General features: G+C 46.1%; 2 protein-coding genes across 2 annotated transcripts; both read right to left on the bottom strand.

Moving 5' to 3' along the window:
• Window positions 1–3,320: 3,320 nt before the first annotated feature.
• On the bottom strand, window positions 3,321–4,232 carry LOC149308448 (E3 ubiquitin-protein ligase RNF167-like). Its single transcript, XM_089536876.1, has one exon. The coding sequence runs from the start codon at window positions 4,230–4,232 to the stop codon at window positions 3,321–3,323; it is 912 nt and encodes a 303-aa protein (XP_089393002.1).
• A 12,658-nt stretch (window positions 4,233–16,890) lies between these two features.
• On the bottom strand, window positions 16,891–17,592 carry LOC149308447 (E3 ubiquitin-protein ligase RNF167-like). Its single transcript, XM_089536875.1, has one exon. It carries the CDS (start codon window positions 17,590–17,592, stop codon window positions 16,891–16,893), a length of 702 nt encoding a protein of 233 aa, XP_089393001.1.
• Between the last annotated feature and the right edge of the window lie 3,336 nt (window positions 17,593–20,928).

The following is a 20,928-nucleotide window of genomic DNA, read 5'->3' as shown; positions in this document are numbered from 1 at the left end:
CTTTCCAGAAAGTTTTAGTTGTCTTCCTTCATTGCACAGGGTTGGACTAGATGACCCTTTGGGGTCCTTTCCAATTCTTAAGATACTATGAGTCTATCTTCTTACATTACCAAGCGGGTGTTTGATTTGTGGTTCTGTAGCAAGCAACGGCAAGGAGAAATTTCCCCCCAAATTATCCTTGCGGATCATATCCACGGATTAACTCTTTGCCTTTTCTTCCAGAGTGCAAAAACACCTCGGTACATACACAAACAATGTACCTTCCCCAGCATGAAGTAAGTGTGTATGTGTGTGTTTATGGACTGTGCTTCACAAAGAGTGCAGAGAACAGAGCATGGCCCCGGAAGCAAAATATTATGATAAAGATGGAAAGGATCCAGAGATGGGGATCAAATGAATTTGGGGAAAGAAGTCAAACGCTGGTCAAAATCTTGCTTCAGGAGACATGCATATGGCCTGTAGCTACCTCTCTGTAGTAGCAATTTCTGCAAAAAGGTTCACAGTTTCCTTTCTCCCTCTAAGATTTAAGAATTTAAGGTTAAAAAAAAAAGATGGATGTGGAGAAACCTGAAATCCTCCCATCCAGAATTAGGGACCTGAAGTCTGAAAAATAGGGTTTGAATCCCTGTGTATTCGGACATGTTCTTACTGAGGATCACCATCTCTTCTTCTTCGCTCCTCCCCGCCGCATCAAAAATGGTCTCTCGTCCTTGTAGCCGACAAGCAAATCACCATCTTCTCCCTGTTGGAAAGAGCTGCCCCTGTTGAATTTGGCTTCTGCAGATAAGGTTCGTTTTTGGAAGGATTTAGAGAATTTGCAAATGCTTTGGCGTTCCGGATCGGAAGAAGATGAGATTTTATAACAACCAAATACAAGAGAGAGCAAAACTTAGCACATTCCCTTCTCCTAGTTTGTGGCCTTCAAAGAAGTCAGTGCAATGCCTGTTAATTTTTCTCAGCTCCCAAACAGTGCCAAGGTTTTATATATTCAGACATTAACAAGGTCTGGTCTAGTCTGGGGAAACGGCTCGAAGGCCAGGACAAAAATAGAGCAGCAGCTCTTCCAGATCATAGAGAAGACCAAAAGGGACAACTCCGCAAAAGAAAAGTTCTTCCAGTTCATAGAATCATAGGGTTCACAGGGGTTGCAAGGCTCATCCAAAAGAGATAATAGGTCATAGGTTTGAAGGGGACCACCAGGATCAACATTGTTGTTGTTGTGCAGTGTCTTCAAGTCATTTCCAACTAATGACAACCTTAAGGTGAACCTGTTGTTTGGCAAGATTTGTTCAGAGGGAGCTTGCCTTTGCCTTTCCCTGAGGCTGAGAGAGTGTGACTCAGGTCACCCAGTGGGTTTCCATGGCTGAGCAGAGATTCGAACCCTGTTCTCCAGAGTCATAGTCCAATGCTTAAACCACTGCATCATGTTACCTCTCTCTTATCATTAACATTTATATGCCACCTTTTCCCCAATCTAGGCCATTCATGTGTGTGTGTGTTGTGTGTTTCCAAGTCATTTCCAACTCACAGTGACCCTAAGGCTGAACCTATCTTGGGGTTTTCTTGGCCCGTTTCATTAGAAGGGGTTTGCCTTTGCCACCCTCTTGAGACTGAGAGAGTGTGACTTGCCCCAGGTTGCCCCGTGGGTTTTTTGTGGCTGAGCGTGGGATTCGAACCCTGCTCTTCAGACTCATAGCTCAAGCCACTACACCGCACTACATGCTAAAAAATAAATCACATTATGCAAAGGATTACCTAAAGTCAGAATTAAAAGCACTGAAAAACATGACCGTGAAGAAGAAAACAAGAAGTACACTCATCTCTCCATATTTGCAGGTTTGATATTTGTGGATTTGATTATTCATGGATTTGATTAATATGTTCTCTCTAGGAATATCTAGGTCCTCCAGTGCAACTCTATGGGCAACTTTAACTAAAATTTGCACTGAAAGACCTAGAGATCCCTAGAGATAATACTGTACTAGGCCTTTGTAGCTCCTCCATTGCAGTTCTATGGTCAGTGTCTGTCGGATGTTGACCACAGAGTTGCCCTGGAGGACCTAGAGATTCCTAGAGAGAACACTCTCCTAGGCCTTTGTAGCTCCTCCAGCACAGTTCTATGGCCAGTGTCTGTCGGACATTGACCACAGAGTTGCCCTGGAGGACCTAGAGAGTCCTAGAGAAGATACTCTACTAGGCCTTTGTAGCTCCTCCAGTGCAGTTCTATGGCCAGTGTCTGTCGGACGTTGACCACAGAGTAAAAACATGGTGTTTTTGTTACTTGTGTTTTTTTCATATTCACGGGGGTCTTGTGCCCCTAACCCTAGCGAATATGGCAGGACATGTGTACATAGTGCAAGATGTGGCGCAATTGACCCTCAAAATCCTCCTGAAATACAAAGATTTTCACCTCCCTACAATAGCCAAGAAGGCACTAGTCTTTAGGAAGGAAATTCCCTGGCGCAGCCACCAAGAAGGCCCTGTCTCCTGGGGTCCCAACAAATGTACCTGCGAAGGTGGTTGAACAGAGAGAAGATCCTTCCTGGAAGATATGGAAACAAGGGCAGGGAAGAATATGGTCCTTCAAGTAATCTAGACTTGATCTGTAGAGAGATTTATAGGTCATAATTTTGAATTGTGCCTAGAAGCAGATCAACAGCCAGGAAATGTATTACAGCAAGAGAGCTGAGTTCTCCCCGATTCTTCAATCTTTTCTCTCTTGGATGAAGAATGTATTTCTCTAAAACCATGGTTCATGACCTCTTCTGCTTGTGACCAACAAGGCTCTCCATAGCTGCTGTCCCACTGCCCAGTTAATGCAGTTTGACATCACTTTAACCATCGTGGCTCCATCTATCGAATCCTGGGATTTGTAGTCAGCTGTGGCACCAAAGCTTTCTGACCGGGGAGGTGAAATAGCTCGCCACACTATGAATCCCACAATTCCAGCACATTGAGCATTGAAGGAGGTTAAAGCAGAGTCAAACTGCACTAATGCTGCCATGTAGACCCAGCCCTTTGTTTTACTCTGTCTGGAGATCCAGGCCTTAAAATCTCCCAAAATAATACACTTTATTATTTCCGTCTGAAAAAGAAGCCAGCACATGTACACACAGAGGGACACCAGAAAACAAAAATGAATTGTAGCTGTACCTATCTTGGCAACTAAATATTGAACCCAAATAAGGTGAAGACCACAACCGTTGACATGTGGGAGCATTTTGTTGTTTCTGATTTTTCCCCGGCTATTTGTTCCTCCTAACCTTCTCCTCCTCTTCGTCTTTCTTGTCCTCAGTCTGAGCGACTCTTTGACCACGTTCTCAATTGGCAACGTTGATCTTCTGTTTGCAAATCGGGCAGGTCTTCCCAGTTCTGGGTTGGACCAGGAGCCAGGTGTTGATACAGGTGTTGTGATAAGCATGGCCACAAGGAAGGATCTTCAGTTGGTCACCTGCTTCGTATTCGGCCATGCAGATCACACACGAGTCGTAGCGCTCTCCGCTTTGGAAGGTCTTCACCCGGATGCCGCAGTTCCGTTGCCTCCATTTCACCCAACCGATGAAGGTCAAGATGCTTAAGCCAAGGCTGAGAAGGATTACAAACCCAAACTCTTGGAGGAACATGATGATCATCTGTTGGGTACAGTAACCTGGCCAGAACTGCACATAATACCGAGATGGATCCCAAAGCGAGAATTCAACTTTGGTCCCACAGGGATTGTAGTAGCCTCGAGGAACCACCGTGGTGACTTTGGTGAACTTCTCTGCATGGATTTGCTTTCTCAGAAACATGGCAGCTGAGCCTCCAATGAAGAGAGAAGGAATGGAGATCTGGTCTCGGATCTCTTGCACTTCAATGGCCATGCTTACCAACAGATCAGAGTAGAGGTTGTGGATGATGGCACCCTGGTAACCAGCCTGTTGGGCGTGGAGGACCTTGATGCCAAAGAGGCAGTCATACCGACGGATGAGGACAATAAAACCCAGCTCAGTCCCGTTGGAGTCTGGAGGGGCTTTGATGGGGTGGCAGGCGTTTGTGGGCACTGCCTCGACCAGGTAGCCTGTTAAACCCGTGAAGGGGCGGGCAGGGCCGAAACAGGCAGGGACAGCTTTGAAGTCAAGGCAGGTGTCATTCTGGGTGTAGACCAGGTGGACAAAAGGTTTGGCCAAGATGGCTTCCAGGATCAAGGAGAAGGTCACCAAGGAGGGAAGAGAAATGAGTGAGAACCACATGGTGGCCCTGGTCTTCTGGAGATGAAATGGTATGGACCCTTGGGTGGGATGTCTGGGTCTCACCTGGGCATCTTGAGGAGATGGTTGGGGGATCTTTGAGGCAACATGAACAGCCAAGAGATGTCCCCAAACAAGGTAATGGGAGAGCCTTGAATCACAGCAGTTCACCGCGGTCACTCCCACACAGCCAAAATCCACCTCACTTGAGGTCTTTTCAACCTGCTCACCATTATTAGTTTAAAACTGACCAAGCCCTTGTGACATCACTTCCTCAGTGCTTGGACCACATCCTTAGCTGATGGACAAAGGAGTGGAGGAGTAGGAGGCTGGGGTAGTCAAAGATGTTAAGGGAACCTTGCAAGCTAGAGGTCTTTCATCTGCAGTTTCATGGGATTTCTCCTCACCTCCATCCACTTGTCAATTCCTTTGGAACTTAAGGCAGAACCACTCATCCCTCACACAACTTTTGCATGATGGGATGAAGTTGTCAGGAGCAGCTGTACTTCTGAACTGGATCTGGGTCTATCTGTACCAGAGGGGTAGGCTGCTGGATCCATAGACTCATAGATTTGGAAGTAACTAGAAGGCCCATCCAGCCCAACCCCATTCTGCCATGCAGGAATGCAAAACCAAAGCACTCCTGAGTCCTGGCCGATGCCCATCTGGCCTCTGCTTAAAAACCTCCAAAGAAAGAGGTCCACCACAATCTGAGGCAGTGCCTTCCACTGTCAAACAGCTCTTACTGTCAAGAAGTTCTTCCTAGTGTTTAGGCTCTTCTCCTGTAGCTTCAGTCCATTGCTCCAGGTCTTAGGCTCTGGAGCAGCAGAAAACATGCTTGCTCCATCTTTAAATATTTAAATATGGGAACCTTCCCCAGGATACATATACCCAGCTCCCTAAGCCATCCCTCATAAGGCATGATATCTAGACCTTTCACCATTTTGGTCGCCCCCCTCTGGACACGCTCCAGATTTTCCATATCCTTTCTGAATTGTGGTGCCCAGAACTGGACACAGTATTCCAGGTGAGGCCTGACCAAAGTGAAATAAAGTAGTAGTATTACTTCCCTCAATCTAGACACTATACTTCTATTGATGCAGCCCAGAATCACATTGGCTTTTTAAGTTGCCGCATTACACTGTTGACTCATGTTCAATCTGTTGTCTACTAAGACGCCTAGATCCCTTTCACATGTCCTGCTGTCAAGCCAGGTGTCCCCCATTCTATATCTGTGCATTCCAAGTATAATACCTTACATTTCTCGCTGATGAAATTCATTTTGTTAGTTTAGGCCCGGCTCTCTAATCTGTTAAATTCATTTTGTATTCTTATCCTGTATTTTTAGCTAATCCCAGGATTCTATAGGATGAAACCATGACAGTTAAAGTGGTGTCAAAGTGGTGTCAAAATTCTGCAGTGTGGCCACAGCCTAGGAACTTGTCTCCTGGTTTCGCTGAGTGATTACTTAAGGTCTGATGTTAAGAGGCCAGATCTTAAGTCCACTAACAGGGTGATCACCAAATAGGGCCTGAGTTTGGGTCTCACATCACCATAGAACCCACATTCCTCATTCATACCATGAATTGAAGACAGAATCCTCCTTTGGCATGGCTCTGTTTGCAAGCAAGCAGTTGGCTGCGTGCATGTTGCATTGCGTGTCTGGCCTGTGACGTTTGGCGGCCGCTTTCCTTTGCAGTGGGATGTCTCCCTTGTTTTCTCCCGTGCCTCCCGCCTTCCTCCCCTTGCATTTGCCACCGTCTCCTTGCTCATTAGGATCCTGATTTATTTAAATGTCAACAAGCCACCGAGGAGATGCAGCCCCGTCTGCGTAAGAGAAGAGCAATTAAGGAGAAAAGGTCCCGCTTTGGCACTTGAGCCAAACTTGGTAGCAGGGGAAAGTGGCCTGACTTGTCATTTAACCGATCACTTGATAAAGTTGTCCTTATCTTGTTATTGTTGTCACTGCAGCTGTTTTTCTCCTTTTTCCTTGGGTCCAACCCCTCCTTTGCTGTTCAAAGGCCGTGCAATGCAGAAATCTTGATACAATGGCTTCTCTCACAGAGAGGGATGTACATCTTCATGTTTTGCATCCTCATGGGCCAAAGAGGACCATTCCTAAAGCATTTGCCCCACTGAATGACAACACAGCAGCTGCAATGATGTTGGTGACTTATGCATAGGTATCCACAGGCTGGAATGGGACCCGAAAAGGCATCTTCTTGTTGGTGACTTATGCACAGGTAGTGATAAGGTGGAATGGGACCAGAGAATATGTCTTCTTTTGGGTGATTTATGCACAAGTTTCAATAAGGTGGAATGGGACCAGAGAAGGTATCTTCTTATTGGTGGCTTATGCACAGGTATCAATAAAGTGGAATGGAATCAGAGAAGGATGACCAAGATGATCGAATGTTTGGAGACCAAGCCTTTTGAGGAACAACTAAGGGAGTTGGATATGTTTAACTTGGAGAAGAGAAGACTGAGAAGCCATCTTTGAATAGATTCAAACTAAAGGAAATATTTCCACCTAACCTTAGGAAGAACTCCCTGATCGTAAGGGCTGTTCAACAGTGGAAGATGGTGCCTCAGAGGGTGATGGAGTCTCCTTCCTTGGAGGTTTTTAAACAGAGGCTGGATAGCCATCTATTGGGGATGCTTTGATTGTGTCTTCCTAAATGTCAGAGGGTTGGACTGGATGACCCTTGGGGTCTCGTCCAACTCTGTGATTCTATGATCCTAAATATCTGGAAGGATGTCCTGTAGAAGATGGACTGAACTTCTCCTCAGCTGCTCCAGAGACTAGAACATGAACCAATGATAAAGAAAGAGATTCCACCATCTGGAAGGATTTGTTCACTGTATGAACTGTTCATCAATGGAATGGATTGCTTCAGAGGAAGGTGATTTCTTCTCCTTTCGGGGCAGAGGTTAGATGGTCATCTTGTAGAACAACGTATAACATTGTACAACATTGCACAATGTACAACAAAGTAGTTCTGCATTTCTACATTGATTGGACTAGACTGCCCTTGTGGTTCCTTCCAATTCTATGAGTCTTTGTATTCAGAGGTATACACAGAATCACAGAGTTGGAAAAGACCCCAAGTGCCATCTAATTCAACCCCCTGTCGATGTAGAAATACATAACTGCAACAGTCTTGGAAAGTGCCCATCCCACCTCTGTATGAAGATGAGGCTGCCTTCATCTGAGGCATCCAATATTCCTTGTTTTGGACAGAGTGCAAGGAGCTATTCACTGACCCTTAGCCAAGGTGTAGATGGGGTACAAATGGAAGGGATTGCTCCCCAAATAAGAATTCTGCACACCCTAAAATAAAACGATCCTTCATTCACCCACTTTGGACCGCTACAGAGGGTTAGGTGTTGTCTGTTTGGCCTTTAAAGGAGGAGATATTCTGGATAGCTCCTGTAAAGTTCAGACTGAATCCACAGTAGGTCCCCTCTTCCCCTTCACGGATATAGGGGTTTCCAAGTGTTATGGGGAGAATTTCAGTCCACACACCTGGCCATCCATCATCATGAGAGTAGGCCTGACCAAGTTGGAGCATTTTGGTAAAACTCCCATATTGCAACCCTTTCTTGCGGCCTTCGGTTTGGTCCGTTCCCCCTTGGGATCCCGTCCGTCTTCCCCTCCCGTGCCCTGTTATTAAAAAATACATGCACAATAATCTTGTTCCTCCTAAAGCACACAGCAGCTTACATGATTTAGTAATAACTTCTAAACATACCCAAATCACCTCCGACCGGAGGAGCCACAAGAGCTCGATTATCCACCCCTTTCTCATTTGTTTCCGTTGGTCCTTCCTTAATCTCTTTCCTTGATTATACAGGACTTTCGGAAGAGGGACAACACAGCAAAACCAGGTGTCTTCGCGTAACCAGAAATCTCTTACGAAGAGATCGGACTATCTGCTCCAATTTGTTATTGTCTGAGTGGTGGGGTTCCTTCGCCGGGGTGATAATGTGATGCGAAGTGATCATTTATGGTGTTATGGTATATGTTATTTTAATGTAATGTTAATTAAAAAATTTAAAAACATCTGCAGAACAAAAGTCTGGGAATCACTACTTTAGCTGGAAGTCCTGCATTGAGCAGTTGGTTGGACTCCATGGCCCAGGAGGCCTCTTCCATCATCATCATCATCATCATCATCATCATCATCATCATCATCATCATCATCATCATCATCTTTATTTTTACCCTGCCTCTCTGTCAAAAAGACAGTGATTCTAGGATACTAGGCGTATGTTCCTACCCAGCTGCGGCTGTGTATCTGGATTGATCCGATGAGGTGCCTACCTTGCGCACCTCGCACCCCCCTTCCCCGCTCTGCTCCTTATTTCCAAACTAGAAGCAATGTTCTCAAAGCAGCCATTCACTTTTACAGGAGCTTCCATCCATCTTCCCGCATTACCAAAACCCACGCTGATTGTTCCCCCGTCCTGCGGAATAACAATTGTGTACTTTGGTAGATTACCCCAGGGAAACCGCGCGCCACGGCTTAGCCGCGCGACTCATTTGTAGAGGCTGGCAATGTAATTTGCGGGCCTGCGTTGGGGGTGTGTGGGTCTAATGCAAATCACTGCAAGGTGGGTGAGAGCTGCTGGTGGCTTTTTGTGGGGTGGAGAATAGCACTTCTGAGAGGGACGTTGCTTTCCAAATGAAAAGGCTAATGCAGTGCTAGGTTGCATGCACTGATCAGGAACACTCTGTTCTGTTTGGGTCAGAAATTGGAATAGTTAAAGAGTTCCCATTCCTTAGATCAAACATTGATCAGAATGGAGACTGTGATCAAGAAATCGGGAGAAGACTAGGAATGGGAACAGCAGCCTTGAAAGAACCAGAAAAGATCCTAAAGAGTAAAGATATACAACTGAGCACTAAAGTTAGAATTGTCCATAGATTTTTTTCATGGGGTTTTCAGGCTATGTGGCCACCCACAAAAAATTATGGATGCTGGCCATGAAAGCATTTGACCACATTAAAATCATCCAGTCCACACATTCGCCATCACCATGTAGGGATGCAAGAGCTGGACAGTGAGGAGTTGCCGTACATCAGATCAAATATTGATCCGGAAGGAGACTGCAGTCAAGAAGTCAGATGAAGACTAGGAATAGGGAGGGCAGCTTTGAAAGAACTAGTTGTTGTTGTTATCTGCCTTCGAGTCGATTTCGACTCCAGGCGACTCTGTGGATGAGACACCTCCAAATACCCTGGACCTGATCCTAAAGTGTAAAGATATACAATGGAGCGCTAAAGTTAGAATCGTCCAGTCCACTGTATTCGCTGTATACGGATGCAAGAGTTGGACAGTGAAGAAAACAGGTAAGAAGAAAACCAAGAAAATCATTGGAGAGGTGGCACTGAAGAAGAGAGCTGAGGATACCATGGACAACCAAAAATACAACCAAATGGGTCCTTGAACATCAGAGAACTGAACTCTTCCTGGAAGCCAAGAAGATCAAATTAAGGCCTTGCATCCGATTTAGGAGAAAGGGCAGCATATACAATAAATAAAGAGGCGATATGAGATCCATCTTTAAATGTCTGAAAGGATGTCATGTAGAAAATGGAGCCACTTGTTTCCAGCTGTTCTCAAAGTAGGGCCATTCTTTTCTACTCTGGTCACACTGCATCTGGATTCCTGAGTTAAGTTCTGGGCACCAGAGTTTTATATGGAGATTGGCACACTGGGGCATGTCCATCAGAGGGCAGCTAGGTTGGTATATGGCCTGGGAACTGAGAACAATGAGGGACGTCTTAGGGAGTTGGGTTTGTTTAGCATGGAGAAGACCATAAAGTGATAAAATAATCTAAGTTCACTTGTCCCTCCATATTCGCTAGGGTTAGGAGCACAAGACCACAAATAACAAAAACACCTTGTTTTTACCTGAGAGGACACCTCTCTAGGAATCTCTAGGTCCTCCAGTGCAACTCTGTGGTCAACGTCCAACAGACACTGACCATAGAACTGCATTGGAGGAACTACAAAAGCCTTGTAGAGTATTCTCTCTAGGAATCTCTAGGTCTTTCAGTGTGACTTTTAGTTACAGTTCACCACAGAGTTGCACTGGAGGACTTAGCTATTCCTAGAGAGAACATATTAATCAAATCCATGAATAATCATATCCACAAATATCAAAGCCACAAATATGGAGGGATGACTGTACTTTAATTTCAAGCCTATGGTGTCTCAATAGGAGTGTAGTGTCTAGATCAGTGGTTCCCAAACTGTGCCCTTGAAGAGATTTTGGATTTCAGCTCCCAGATGCCTCAGCCAAGTTGGCCAATAGTCTGGCATTCTGGGAATTGGAGTCCAAAATCTCTTAAAGGGTACAGTTAGGGCATTAAGGGAAATAACAGTACCACTCTATTCTGCTTTGGTCAGGCCTCGCCTGGAATAATGTGTCCAGTTCTGGGCACCACAATTCAAGAAGGATGTGGACAAGCTGGAGCATGTCCAGAGGAGGGAGATCAAAATGGTCTGGAAACCATCAAGCCTTCTGAGGAATGACTGAAGAAACTGGATTTGTTTAGCTGGGAAAGAGAAGGTTAAGAGGTGATACAATAGCCCTGTTTAAATATTGGAAGGGATGCCCTGTTGAGGATGGAGCAAGCTTGTTTTCTGCTGCTCCAGAGACTAGGACCCAGAGCAATAGATTCAAGCCGCCTTAGGATTCCATGATTTTGTGATGCCTCTCTGCCAGAGTAGTATCGCTCAGAGCACATGAGCATTGAAAGGTGTGTGATTCCTTGCCCAAACCTTGTCATGCAACGGAGCGGAGAGAAATCAAAGACAGATTACTCCTTTACGGTCCTCACCACTGAGATCAAATAAATGGCACAAGGAGGGGGGGAAATGTTAAGCAACCCAGAGGCAGGCAGAACAGCTGCAGCACTTCTGTAGGAGACGGTAAGGCTGTTCCAACAACAACTTTCTTTTCTCCTCCTAAAGAAACTATTTTTTCCACACACTGAGAATCACAGAAAGTGCTCAGGGTTATAGTCTGGCTCCAACGAAAACCCCAGTCGTGGGAGACTCCAAATTGGATTTTGGCTCCGGTTTGGAGCAAGCTGAGCCCAGCTGCCCGAATAACGCAGCTGTTTCTATTTGTTGGCTCTCTCCATACCTCCTTTTTCTGTCTCTCTCTCTCTGTGTTTTTGTCTTGTTTTGCTCCAGTTAAAAGACTCAGCAAGGGTTTGCCAACCATCAGGGTCTGGGTCCGTTTGGCTACAGCTGCCAGCCCTGCAATCGATGGGGGAAGAGAAGGTCGCTTCATTATTTGGACAACATTTATTTCATCTCCTGCCCTCTCTCACACTCCACTGGTGGTTAGGGATCTAGGGTTGTTGTGTTTGTATTTGGGAGATCTATAACAACAGAGGCTACTGCTGCATTTTACAAAGTGGTGCCTGGAAGCTCTCAAAGGTATCCGTTCCAAATTTTAGTCCAAACTTTAAAGGAGTTGTCCAAGGTTCTCGGCCTATTCTGGTTTCAGCCCCTTGGATAACTCTCAGCAAATTCTCCTTGAGATGGGCGCCACCAACCGCTTTTAATTTAATTCTATTTCAGTGCATCGCTTTTGTATGTTTTTAAATGTACTGTTCTTTCAAATTGTAAGCCGCTCAGAGTCCCCATTTTGGGGGGAAAGTGGAATACAAATCATCATCATCATCATCATCATCATCATCATCATCATCATCATCATCATCATCATCATCCTGCCTTCACAAAGTCCTATCTTGCTACCTCATTTTGGTTAAGAAGTAGCCCTGGGCTTTCAAAGGTTGTGCCAGGGAGAACATGCTCTGCCATGCCCTACCAAGCTGATAAAGTGTTGCATAGGGTCACAAGAATAGACTGTGTGCCAGCCAAGGAACCTCCCATGTGAGCATTGAAGCATCACCAGAAAGTTGGTAACCTGGGCTGCTGCCACATTGCAGGAATAATGCAGTCTGACACCACTTTAACTGTCATGTTTGTATCCTATGCAGTCCTGGGATTTGTAGTTTGTTGTGGCCCCAGAGCTCTCTGACAGAGAAAGCTAATTACGGTCGGTCCTTCGTATCCACGGATTCTTTATCCACAGATACAATCATCCTTGGCTAGATAGATAGATAGATAGATAGATAGATAGATAGATAGACAGACAGACAGATATTCCCAAAAGGAAACCTTGATTTAGCCATTTTGTATTGATCACAATTGTTGTCTGTTTATAACTATATGGGCTTTGGCTGTAATTTTCTGCCTTTTTCCTCGGTCATCTTGAGTCTGGAAGAAAGGCGGCATATAAATAAAGAGATGGATGGATGGATGGATGGATGGATGGATGGATGGATGGATGGATTGCAAGAACAAATGTTTCCCTTTGATCAGAATTCTTTGCATCTCAAAAGCCAAAGAAACCTACAGAGTTATGGATGAAGAAGGAATGAACCTGTTTGTTTTGCAAATTGCAAACTGCATGAATTTTCTTCCTCAAGGTTATGTCTCGGCTGTAAAAAACACAGCCATCCCTTAAGCGCCGAGGCCTTCTCTGGTTTCTCATCACCCCTTTTAATGATAGGGATATTGCTCTGGTGTGACTTATAAGTGCTATTCTAAGGGATACGGGGGTCGATATATTTGTTTTCCTGGTTGATCTACGGCGACGATAGGAAGCCATGCATGAAGTTTATTAAACCTGCTTAATTTTCTATCAGTTCGGAGAGCGATCGAAACCTGTCTGGAGAAGTTATCTGACTTTTGCGCCAGCCTGGGTTAAAACAAAATCATTTAGAAGGGAAAGGAAAGCGCCGGAGGGCAGGGTGGTGCGGGGAGGGCAACAAAATAAGAATGAAAGAAGAAACCGATTCTTCAACAAGTTGACAAGGATAAAAAAAATATTGTCCAAGATCCCACATCGCAGTTTACATTTTGTAATTTGATGAGTCCAGAGATATGTGGCAGAGTTGTTAGCGAATTGTGAAGATGTGCATCTGGAAAAATGTTCTCATGCCCACCAGGCACTTCTGATGCCACTGGGCACTTCAGAGGTTCATAGGGCATTTTTTGATGCCCATGGGCCACTTTCTGGGAATGCTGAGCACTTCTCCTCCTCCTTTATACATTTATTAAGTAAAAAATAAGAAATCTAATTCACAACCAAAACCATAAACAATCGGGAAGAGGTGCAATAACATCCAAAATCCACTAAGCAGTGAGACCTTTCTTGGGCCAGCCAAAAAATGCACAAAGCGCACGATGCGAGCTTTTGAAGCTCCACTAGAACTGATAGGTTGCAATGTCACGGCAGTTCCGAGGTGGATATAGACATCATAAAACTACTCTTCAAGAATGCAGTTCTTGATGGACATGGACAATTCAAGACAATTCCGTTCAAGAAGGATTTGGACAACCTGGATCATAGCCAGAGGAGATGGGAGAAGGTCTGGAACCACCAAGCCCTCTGAGGAGCGGATTAGGGAGCTGGGTATGTTTAGCCCAGTGATGGCGAACCTATGGCATGCGTGCCAGAGGTGGCACTCAGAGCCCTCTCTGTGGGCACATGTGCCGTTGCCCCAGCACAGAGTTTGCCAGAGTTTGTTACTAGAAAGCCAGAGGGACATGGCACTTTGCAATAAATAAGTGGGTTTTGGGTTGCAGTTTGGGCACTCGGCCTCGAAAAGGTTCACCATCACTGGTTTAGCCTATAGAAGAGATGTTTTTAAATATGTGAAGGGATTGGATTGATGCCCTTCTTGGCCATGAAACCCACTGACTTTGGGCAAGTCACACACTCTCAGCCTCAGGGGAAGGCAATGGCAAACCTCCTCTGACCAAATCTTGTCATGAAACCACCATGATAGGGCTGCCATAAGTCTTGAAGATCACACAGCACACACACATGCAGAGCTCTCCAGCGAAGAAGCCCAAGGGCCTCGCCAAACTACAAATCCCATAGGATGGAGCTGTTGTGGTTAAAGGCGCACAACAACACAACATCTTGAGGCTGGAGCAAGCTTGTTTCTGCTGCTCCAGAGAACGGCCAAAAGTCAAAGCCCTAAATGTGGAGGCCTGATAGTATATGCGTCACCATAACACAACACCGTTTGAATGGGAGCAGATCCAGGCAGGGAATTCTGGAAACCTTGGCTCAGTCACTGAGAGCAAATTGTGTGACAGCCACCACTCCTTCGGATTGGACACAGGGGACGAAAGAGCATGGTGTGCCTATCAACATCCAGGCTGAGGATCAGCTTCTGAACGGCAAGGACACTGGCACAGCACCAGTCAAATCCCTCTTTTGATTTCGCCGCTGGGAGGCTTCCCAAAATCTATTCCATCCTGGTGGGATTTATGAGTGCGTTTCATCAAGTGTAATGCTGAACAGGATCGAAACCCCTTCCTCTTTGTGCAATCCCCCCCCCCCCGCTGCTTTAAAATCTGACTTCAGACTATGGCAAATACGAAAGAGAGAGATTTCTCTCTGCCTCCTCTGCTCTTAGCCAAAGCCAAACGATCAGGGAGCCCATTTCGTGAGAGTCGGAGCCCCTGATTGGTTCTGGCGCAGCATCAGAACCGCTTTGATGGGCATTTTGTGCTTTTTCAAATGAATCCCCCAGCCGTCACCCACCCAAGGGCAATTTACTGGGGCCTAGGATTGCATGCTTCCAAGAGACAGGGGGAACATATGCGCCAGGTTAGCCGTTTGGAAAGACTATCTGGGAAACAAGAGGCCTGTGGCTTTTGGCGGGTGGGAGCAAGGAACAATGGAGAGACATTTTAATCAACAGCAGCAGGTTGAGAGCAACAACAACGACCACAAAACTAACCCCAAAGCAAAATAATAATAATAAGAAAAGCCAGTAAGAGCATAGCTAGCGAGTCAACAAAACTCCGGCAAGAAGGTGATGTGCAGGTCAATTTTGCTCCGGCTTTTTCCTTGCCTGACTAGAGGAGGGTTTGCAAGGTCAGCTGCCACCCCAGATCTGAAGGGTCAGCTGACAAGGCTTAGCCATGGTGGGCTGGAAGGTATGCAGCCGTGACCAAGGTGGACGGGACCCAGTCCGTGGGTGGCTTTGGAGGTCTTCGGGGTGGGTCGCCTCAACCCCGAGGGTTAAGCTTGCAACTTGTGCTCAAGCGGTGCTTGAATGGGGATGGCCAATTAAGTCCCGTGCAACAAAAGGGGGCGAAGGAAGAACCACCGAAGCAGACAGCTGCGGGAAAGCCAACCCGCCCACCCTGACATCTTGTTGGCAGGAGATCAGGGAGATTAGACCCTGTTGGTGGTCTGGATTATAGCTGGGGAAAGGCCCTAGCTTCGGGGGAGAGCATGCACTTTGCGCACAGGTGGTCCCGGGTCCAACCATCTCCAGGTAAGGTAGGAAAGACCCCCTCTCTAGGATACTTAAGTAGAGTATCATCCAAAATTCACAAGACAGTGATCACTTTATTGGGCCGACCAAAGTGCACGTTACACATGTTTGCAAGCTTTCCCTGTGTAAGAGTTACTCTGGTATTTCTGCAATTGCATAGACCAGTAATCCTCCAGATGTTTTGGACTTCAGCTTCCAGAATTCCAGACTATCCGCCAAGCTGGCTGGGACTTCTGGGAGCTGGAGTTCAAACCTCTTGGAGGACAGCAGTTTGGGAATCCCTGGCATTGACAATTTTGAGCTAGCTCAATATAGGAGAGGACAGCATCCTGTCTACCTATGAAAGGCACAGATATAGCATAGGGGACACCTGGGTTAACAAGACAACGTGTGAAAGGGATCTGGGAGTCTTGGTAGACCACAAGCTGAACCTGAGCCAACAGTGTGATGCGGCAGCTAAAAAAGCCAAAATGATCCTAGCCTGCATCAACAGGAGTGTAATGTCTAGATCAAGGGAAGTCATAGAGCCACTCTATTCTGCTTTGGTCAGACCTCACCTGGAATATTGTGTTCAATTCTGGGCATTCAGTCAACAGTTGAATGATGAGTTAACATATCAATATATCTAATCATTCAATGGATCTACTCTTTGTTGTTGTGAGACTTCGAGTCATTTCTAACTTACGTTGACCCTATCATGGGGGTTTTGGAGGCTGAGAGTGTGTGACTCACCTAAGGTCAGCCAGTATATTTCCATGGCTGACCGGGGAATAGTCCAATACTCAAACCACAGCAACTCTCTGGCTCTTGGGTCTACTCTAGTCAGGACTAAAAAAGAATTCAGGCCAGAATGTCTGACTTGCCAAACATCACCCAGTATGTTTCCATAGCCGAGGAGGCATTTGAACCCAGACCTTTAGAGTCCTAGTCCAACACTCAAATCACTACACCACCCTGGGGCAAAAATACTACAAGGCCAACAATATCATGCCTTTGAGCTCCCTTTTGTCATTTTTGGGGTGAAAAAATTAATACTTTCATGTTTTTATTAAAAAGTAAATATAGAAGGATTTGTGACCCCCCCCCTCCCGCCCAGCTTCCCACAATGTCCCCACCCCTGGTTTCAAAGAGACAGAAGGAAAGATTTTGAAACAAGCAAGCAAGCAAGCAAATGGACAAAACACCCATTTTGTGGGTCAGTGTATTAATTTGATTACTTTGCTGAATAACAGTCCTTGGAAAGAGTCACTGTAGGCCCTCGAACCCGAGACGTCAATGATAACAATGGCAAAGCACATACATGGTCACTGTCCAGGCCATGAGCACGAGGCAGAGGAAGTAAAAGTAGATGCTGCTGAAGAAGTGGCACTGGTTGGGTAAGCAAGGAGAGGTCTGCTTTGGACAGACTTTCCCGGTTTTTGGACGGGACGTCTGGCAGATGTGTTTGCTGCCCCAGCAAGAAGGCCAAGGGCAGTCAGGGATCAGGATGATGTAAGCCGTCGGATCATAATAGAAGATCCATTTGAGCTGCATGGAAGCCGATTCGCCGATAAAGACAGAAGGGATGCCCACCTGCCCCTTGGCATCTTCATTTTCGCTCAGCATGATCACCAGGGCTTGTGAGTTGACATTGTGGATGATGGCAGCATGGTACCCGGCCTTCTGGGCATGGAGGACCTTGGTGATGAAGGAGCAATTGTACCTCTGGATGAGAGCAACAAAGGCAATAGAGGAACCATTGCACGGTGGTGGAGCTAGGATAGGGTGGCATGCATTGGCCGGCTTGGCTTCAACGATGTACCCCAGGAGAACTTCACGGTAGAGCTGAGGTCCGAAATCGGAAGGCTGGGCTTTGAAATCTTGGCTGATGCCATTGTGGTTGTAGACGGCACGGATTAAGGCATCATTGGCGGAAATATAGAAGAGGATGATCACCAGGACCACATGGAGTGAAGATGGAGTGGCAACCGGCATTCTGGCGTAGGCCATCTAGAGACCTTTGAAGGACTTTATGGACAGAAGGAGCAACCACTGGGTGGTACCTGAACCATTCATGAAACCAGATCGTAGATGGTTAGGTAGAACATGCAGGCCTTGGGTTAAGAAATAGTGGTGATCTTTCACTTGGAGCTTGACTGGCGTGGTTAATCTCCCTTAAGAGCTTCAAGCCATCCCTCAAAAAAGAGAGACAGAGGATACACTGACATTGACCCTAAAGCCTTTATGACCACATGACCTCTCTCACAAGCTCTTCCCTTTCACCTAGGAGACATGTCCATGTAGTCAGCCTGCCAACAACCCAGTTGCAGTTGGCAATTTCCATATCAGTTGGAAGGAAGAATCATTGAATCTGGGTTGGAAGGGATCCCAAAGGCCATCCAGTCTGACCCCCTGCTTTTCAGGAACATGCAACTGAAGCATTGAAGGGTGCTTGCCTTTACTGTCCTTTGAGGCTGAGAAAGTGTGATATGCCAGAGGTCATCCATGAATTTCCATGACTGAGATGGGATTTGAACCCTGATTTCCAGGGTCATATTCCAGCTCTCAATCCAGTACATCATGCTGGTTCTCCTGTCTCCACTAGAAACAAGTATTTTATAACATGTTGTTGTTGTTGCTGCTGCTGTGAGCTTTCAGAGCATTTGTGGCGACCCTAAAGCAAACCTATCATGGGGTTTTCTTGGCAAGAATTTAATGTATGAGCCAGGATTTGAACCCTGGTCTCCTAGAGTCACGATCCAATGCTCAAACCACTAGATCTTGTAACATGAATGGGTCTTCATTCCCAATTCAGGACCAAGCTATATTCCCCAATAACGTGCATCACATTTCCATGGGTGGGTGGGTGGGTGGCGGTGAGGTTTTCTTGTTGTTGTGGGCCTTCAAACCATTTCCAGGCTATAACAACCCTAAGGCGAACCTATCATGGGGTTTTCTTGCCAAGATTTCTCCAGAGTGGGTTTGCCATTGCCTTTCACAGAGGCTGAGAGAGCGTGACTTGCCCAGGGTTGCCTGGTGGGTTTCTAGGGCTGAGCAGGGATCCAAATCTTGGTCTCCTGGAGTCTTAGTCCTCCAACCATTGCATCACACTGACTCCGTTCCTTCCAAACATGGAAAATTCAATACCAGCAGATATCTGTGACTGATTTCTGAGCCATCCCTTTCCAGAATGTGTGCTTACAAATGTACCATAGCTGCAGGGTTTCCAAGAGCTTCTTTGAAACCCAGCCAGCTTCTGGAGGACATCTACTGACCTCATCTCCAGCTGAGAAGGATCTCTTCCATTCTCCGTGCCTGAAGTAACTCTTGGCAAATACCACGCTCTCTTTCATGGCCTTTATGGCTTCACTTCCTACCAGGCAGCTTCCCAAATTTTAAATTTCATGGGAGCTCCTTTTTGGCTTTTTTGGAGAACGAAAGAAGCCACCTTCATGAGATGGCTCATTTCCATGTCCAGAGCAACTTCATGTATGCAACTGCGCACACACACAAAGAGGATACTAGGAGGCAGGCACAAAGGCGTGGGAAGTATCTACACTGTAGAAATAATGCAGTTTTGTGCCACTTAAAGTGCTGTAGCGCCATCCTATGGAATGCTGGGGTTTGTAGTTTTACAAGATTTTTCACCTTCCCTGCCACAGAGTGCTGGCGCTTCGCAAAACTACACATCCCTGTATTCTGTAGGATGAAACCACGGCAGTTAGAGTAGTGTCAAACTACATTCGTTCTACAGTGTAGATGCACCCTGAGTTGAACTGGGGCCACAATTAATTAAGTCCAATTGAAATGATAGACAGACAACACGGCATAATGATTTGAGCATTGGACAATGGCTCTGGAGATCAGGATCCGATCCATCACTTAGCCATGGAAACCCACTCGGTGATCTTGGGTGAGTCACACACTCTCAGCCCCAGAGAAAACCCAATGATAGGTTTTCATTTGGGTCCCCATAGGTCAGAAACAAACTGAAGGCACATAACAACACAATGACAAGGCAAATGAGCCTTTCAGGGTGGTGGGATCAAGAGAAGTGACTCCCCCCACAATCTTAGAACTTAGGCAGGGTTATATGGGAAGATACAGTCCTTCTGATCTTTGTTGCTGTTGTTGCTTGTCTTCAAGTTGTTTCTGACTCATGGCGACGCTAAGGCAAAACTATCATGGGGCTTCCTTGGAAAGAATTGTTCAGAGGAGGTTTGTCATTGCACACCACACTAGCTCCCACATAGCCTAGATCTAAGCCACATAGAGATTTAAAGGTCTTCATAGATGTAATGATTTGAATGTTGGACTAGGTCTCTCGAGACCAGGGTTCGATTCCCTGCGCGACCATGGAAACCCACCTTGGGCAAGTCACACACTCTCAGCCTCAGGGGAAGGCAATGGCAAACCTCCTCAGAACAAATGTTACCAAGAAAAATACTAAGATAGGTTTTCTTTAGGGTCACCATAAGTTGGAAATGGATTGAAGGCAGAAAACAGCAATAACAGAGGTGAATTTCATGAGGTCTCCATAAGCCGACAGGCACCTTGAAGGCACATACAGTATATATGCATGCAAGTCATAATTCAGGGTTGTCATTTGTAAACTGGCTGTCTACTTGGAAACCTGGAGTTTCGCATCCAGGCCTTTCCTCTTTTCAGGAGCTGATCTCCCCCAAATCTCCCCCAAACTGTAGACTCTGCATCCTCATCTCTTGGCAAACTCAATTCATATCCAGTAAAAGGGCTGCTGTTAAATTGCTATGTAAGGGAGATGCCTGATGAAAACTGGAGACTCGAGGCAGGCCTAGAAATCTGGCAACCCTACAAGAATTCCATTCTTTGTTTCCTCCCCCAGTTTTCCTTCTGGTTCCATTCTGGTTCCTTTCTTCTCCTGGATGCAATACCTCTCTGTTCCCTAAAGCCGGCCAACATCCAGAAGCGAAATTTGTTCCTTGCCAATATGCCCCCCTCCCTTTCCTATCTACTGTTCTTCCCCCAGCCACTGGCTCGCCTCTCCTCCAGGGATTAGGAAGCAAAAGATGGCGCTGAGACTAATCCAGGACCACCATGTGCAGGGATGGGATAAGGAGCGAGAGCCACCCGTCTGTGAGAAAATAAATTTGGCTGGCACTGGCGCCAAACCTGTCCTATTGCAATGTTGGCGAGCGTCGCCTCTGTGTGCAGAGAAGTGGTGGCAAATGAATGAGCAAGGCCGCTACCTTGGTTACTGATTTTTCCCTCCCGGTTTCTACATTTATTGATTTTAAGAATGGCACCAAGTGCACTGGAAACAAACCCACCATTCTTCCCAAGCTGTGCTTG

Source organism: Sceloporus occidentalis, unplaced genomic scaffold, assembly GCF_023333645.1.
Source record: "Sceloporus occidentalis isolate IW3139 unplaced genomic scaffold, rSceOcc1.0.p SCAF_8, whole genome shotgun sequence".
NCBI classification, from domain to species: domain Eukaryota; kingdom Metazoa; phylum Chordata; class Lepidosauria; order Squamata; family Phrynosomatidae; genus Sceloporus; species Sceloporus occidentalis.
This window is presented reverse-complemented; position numbering and strand designations above follow the sequence as displayed.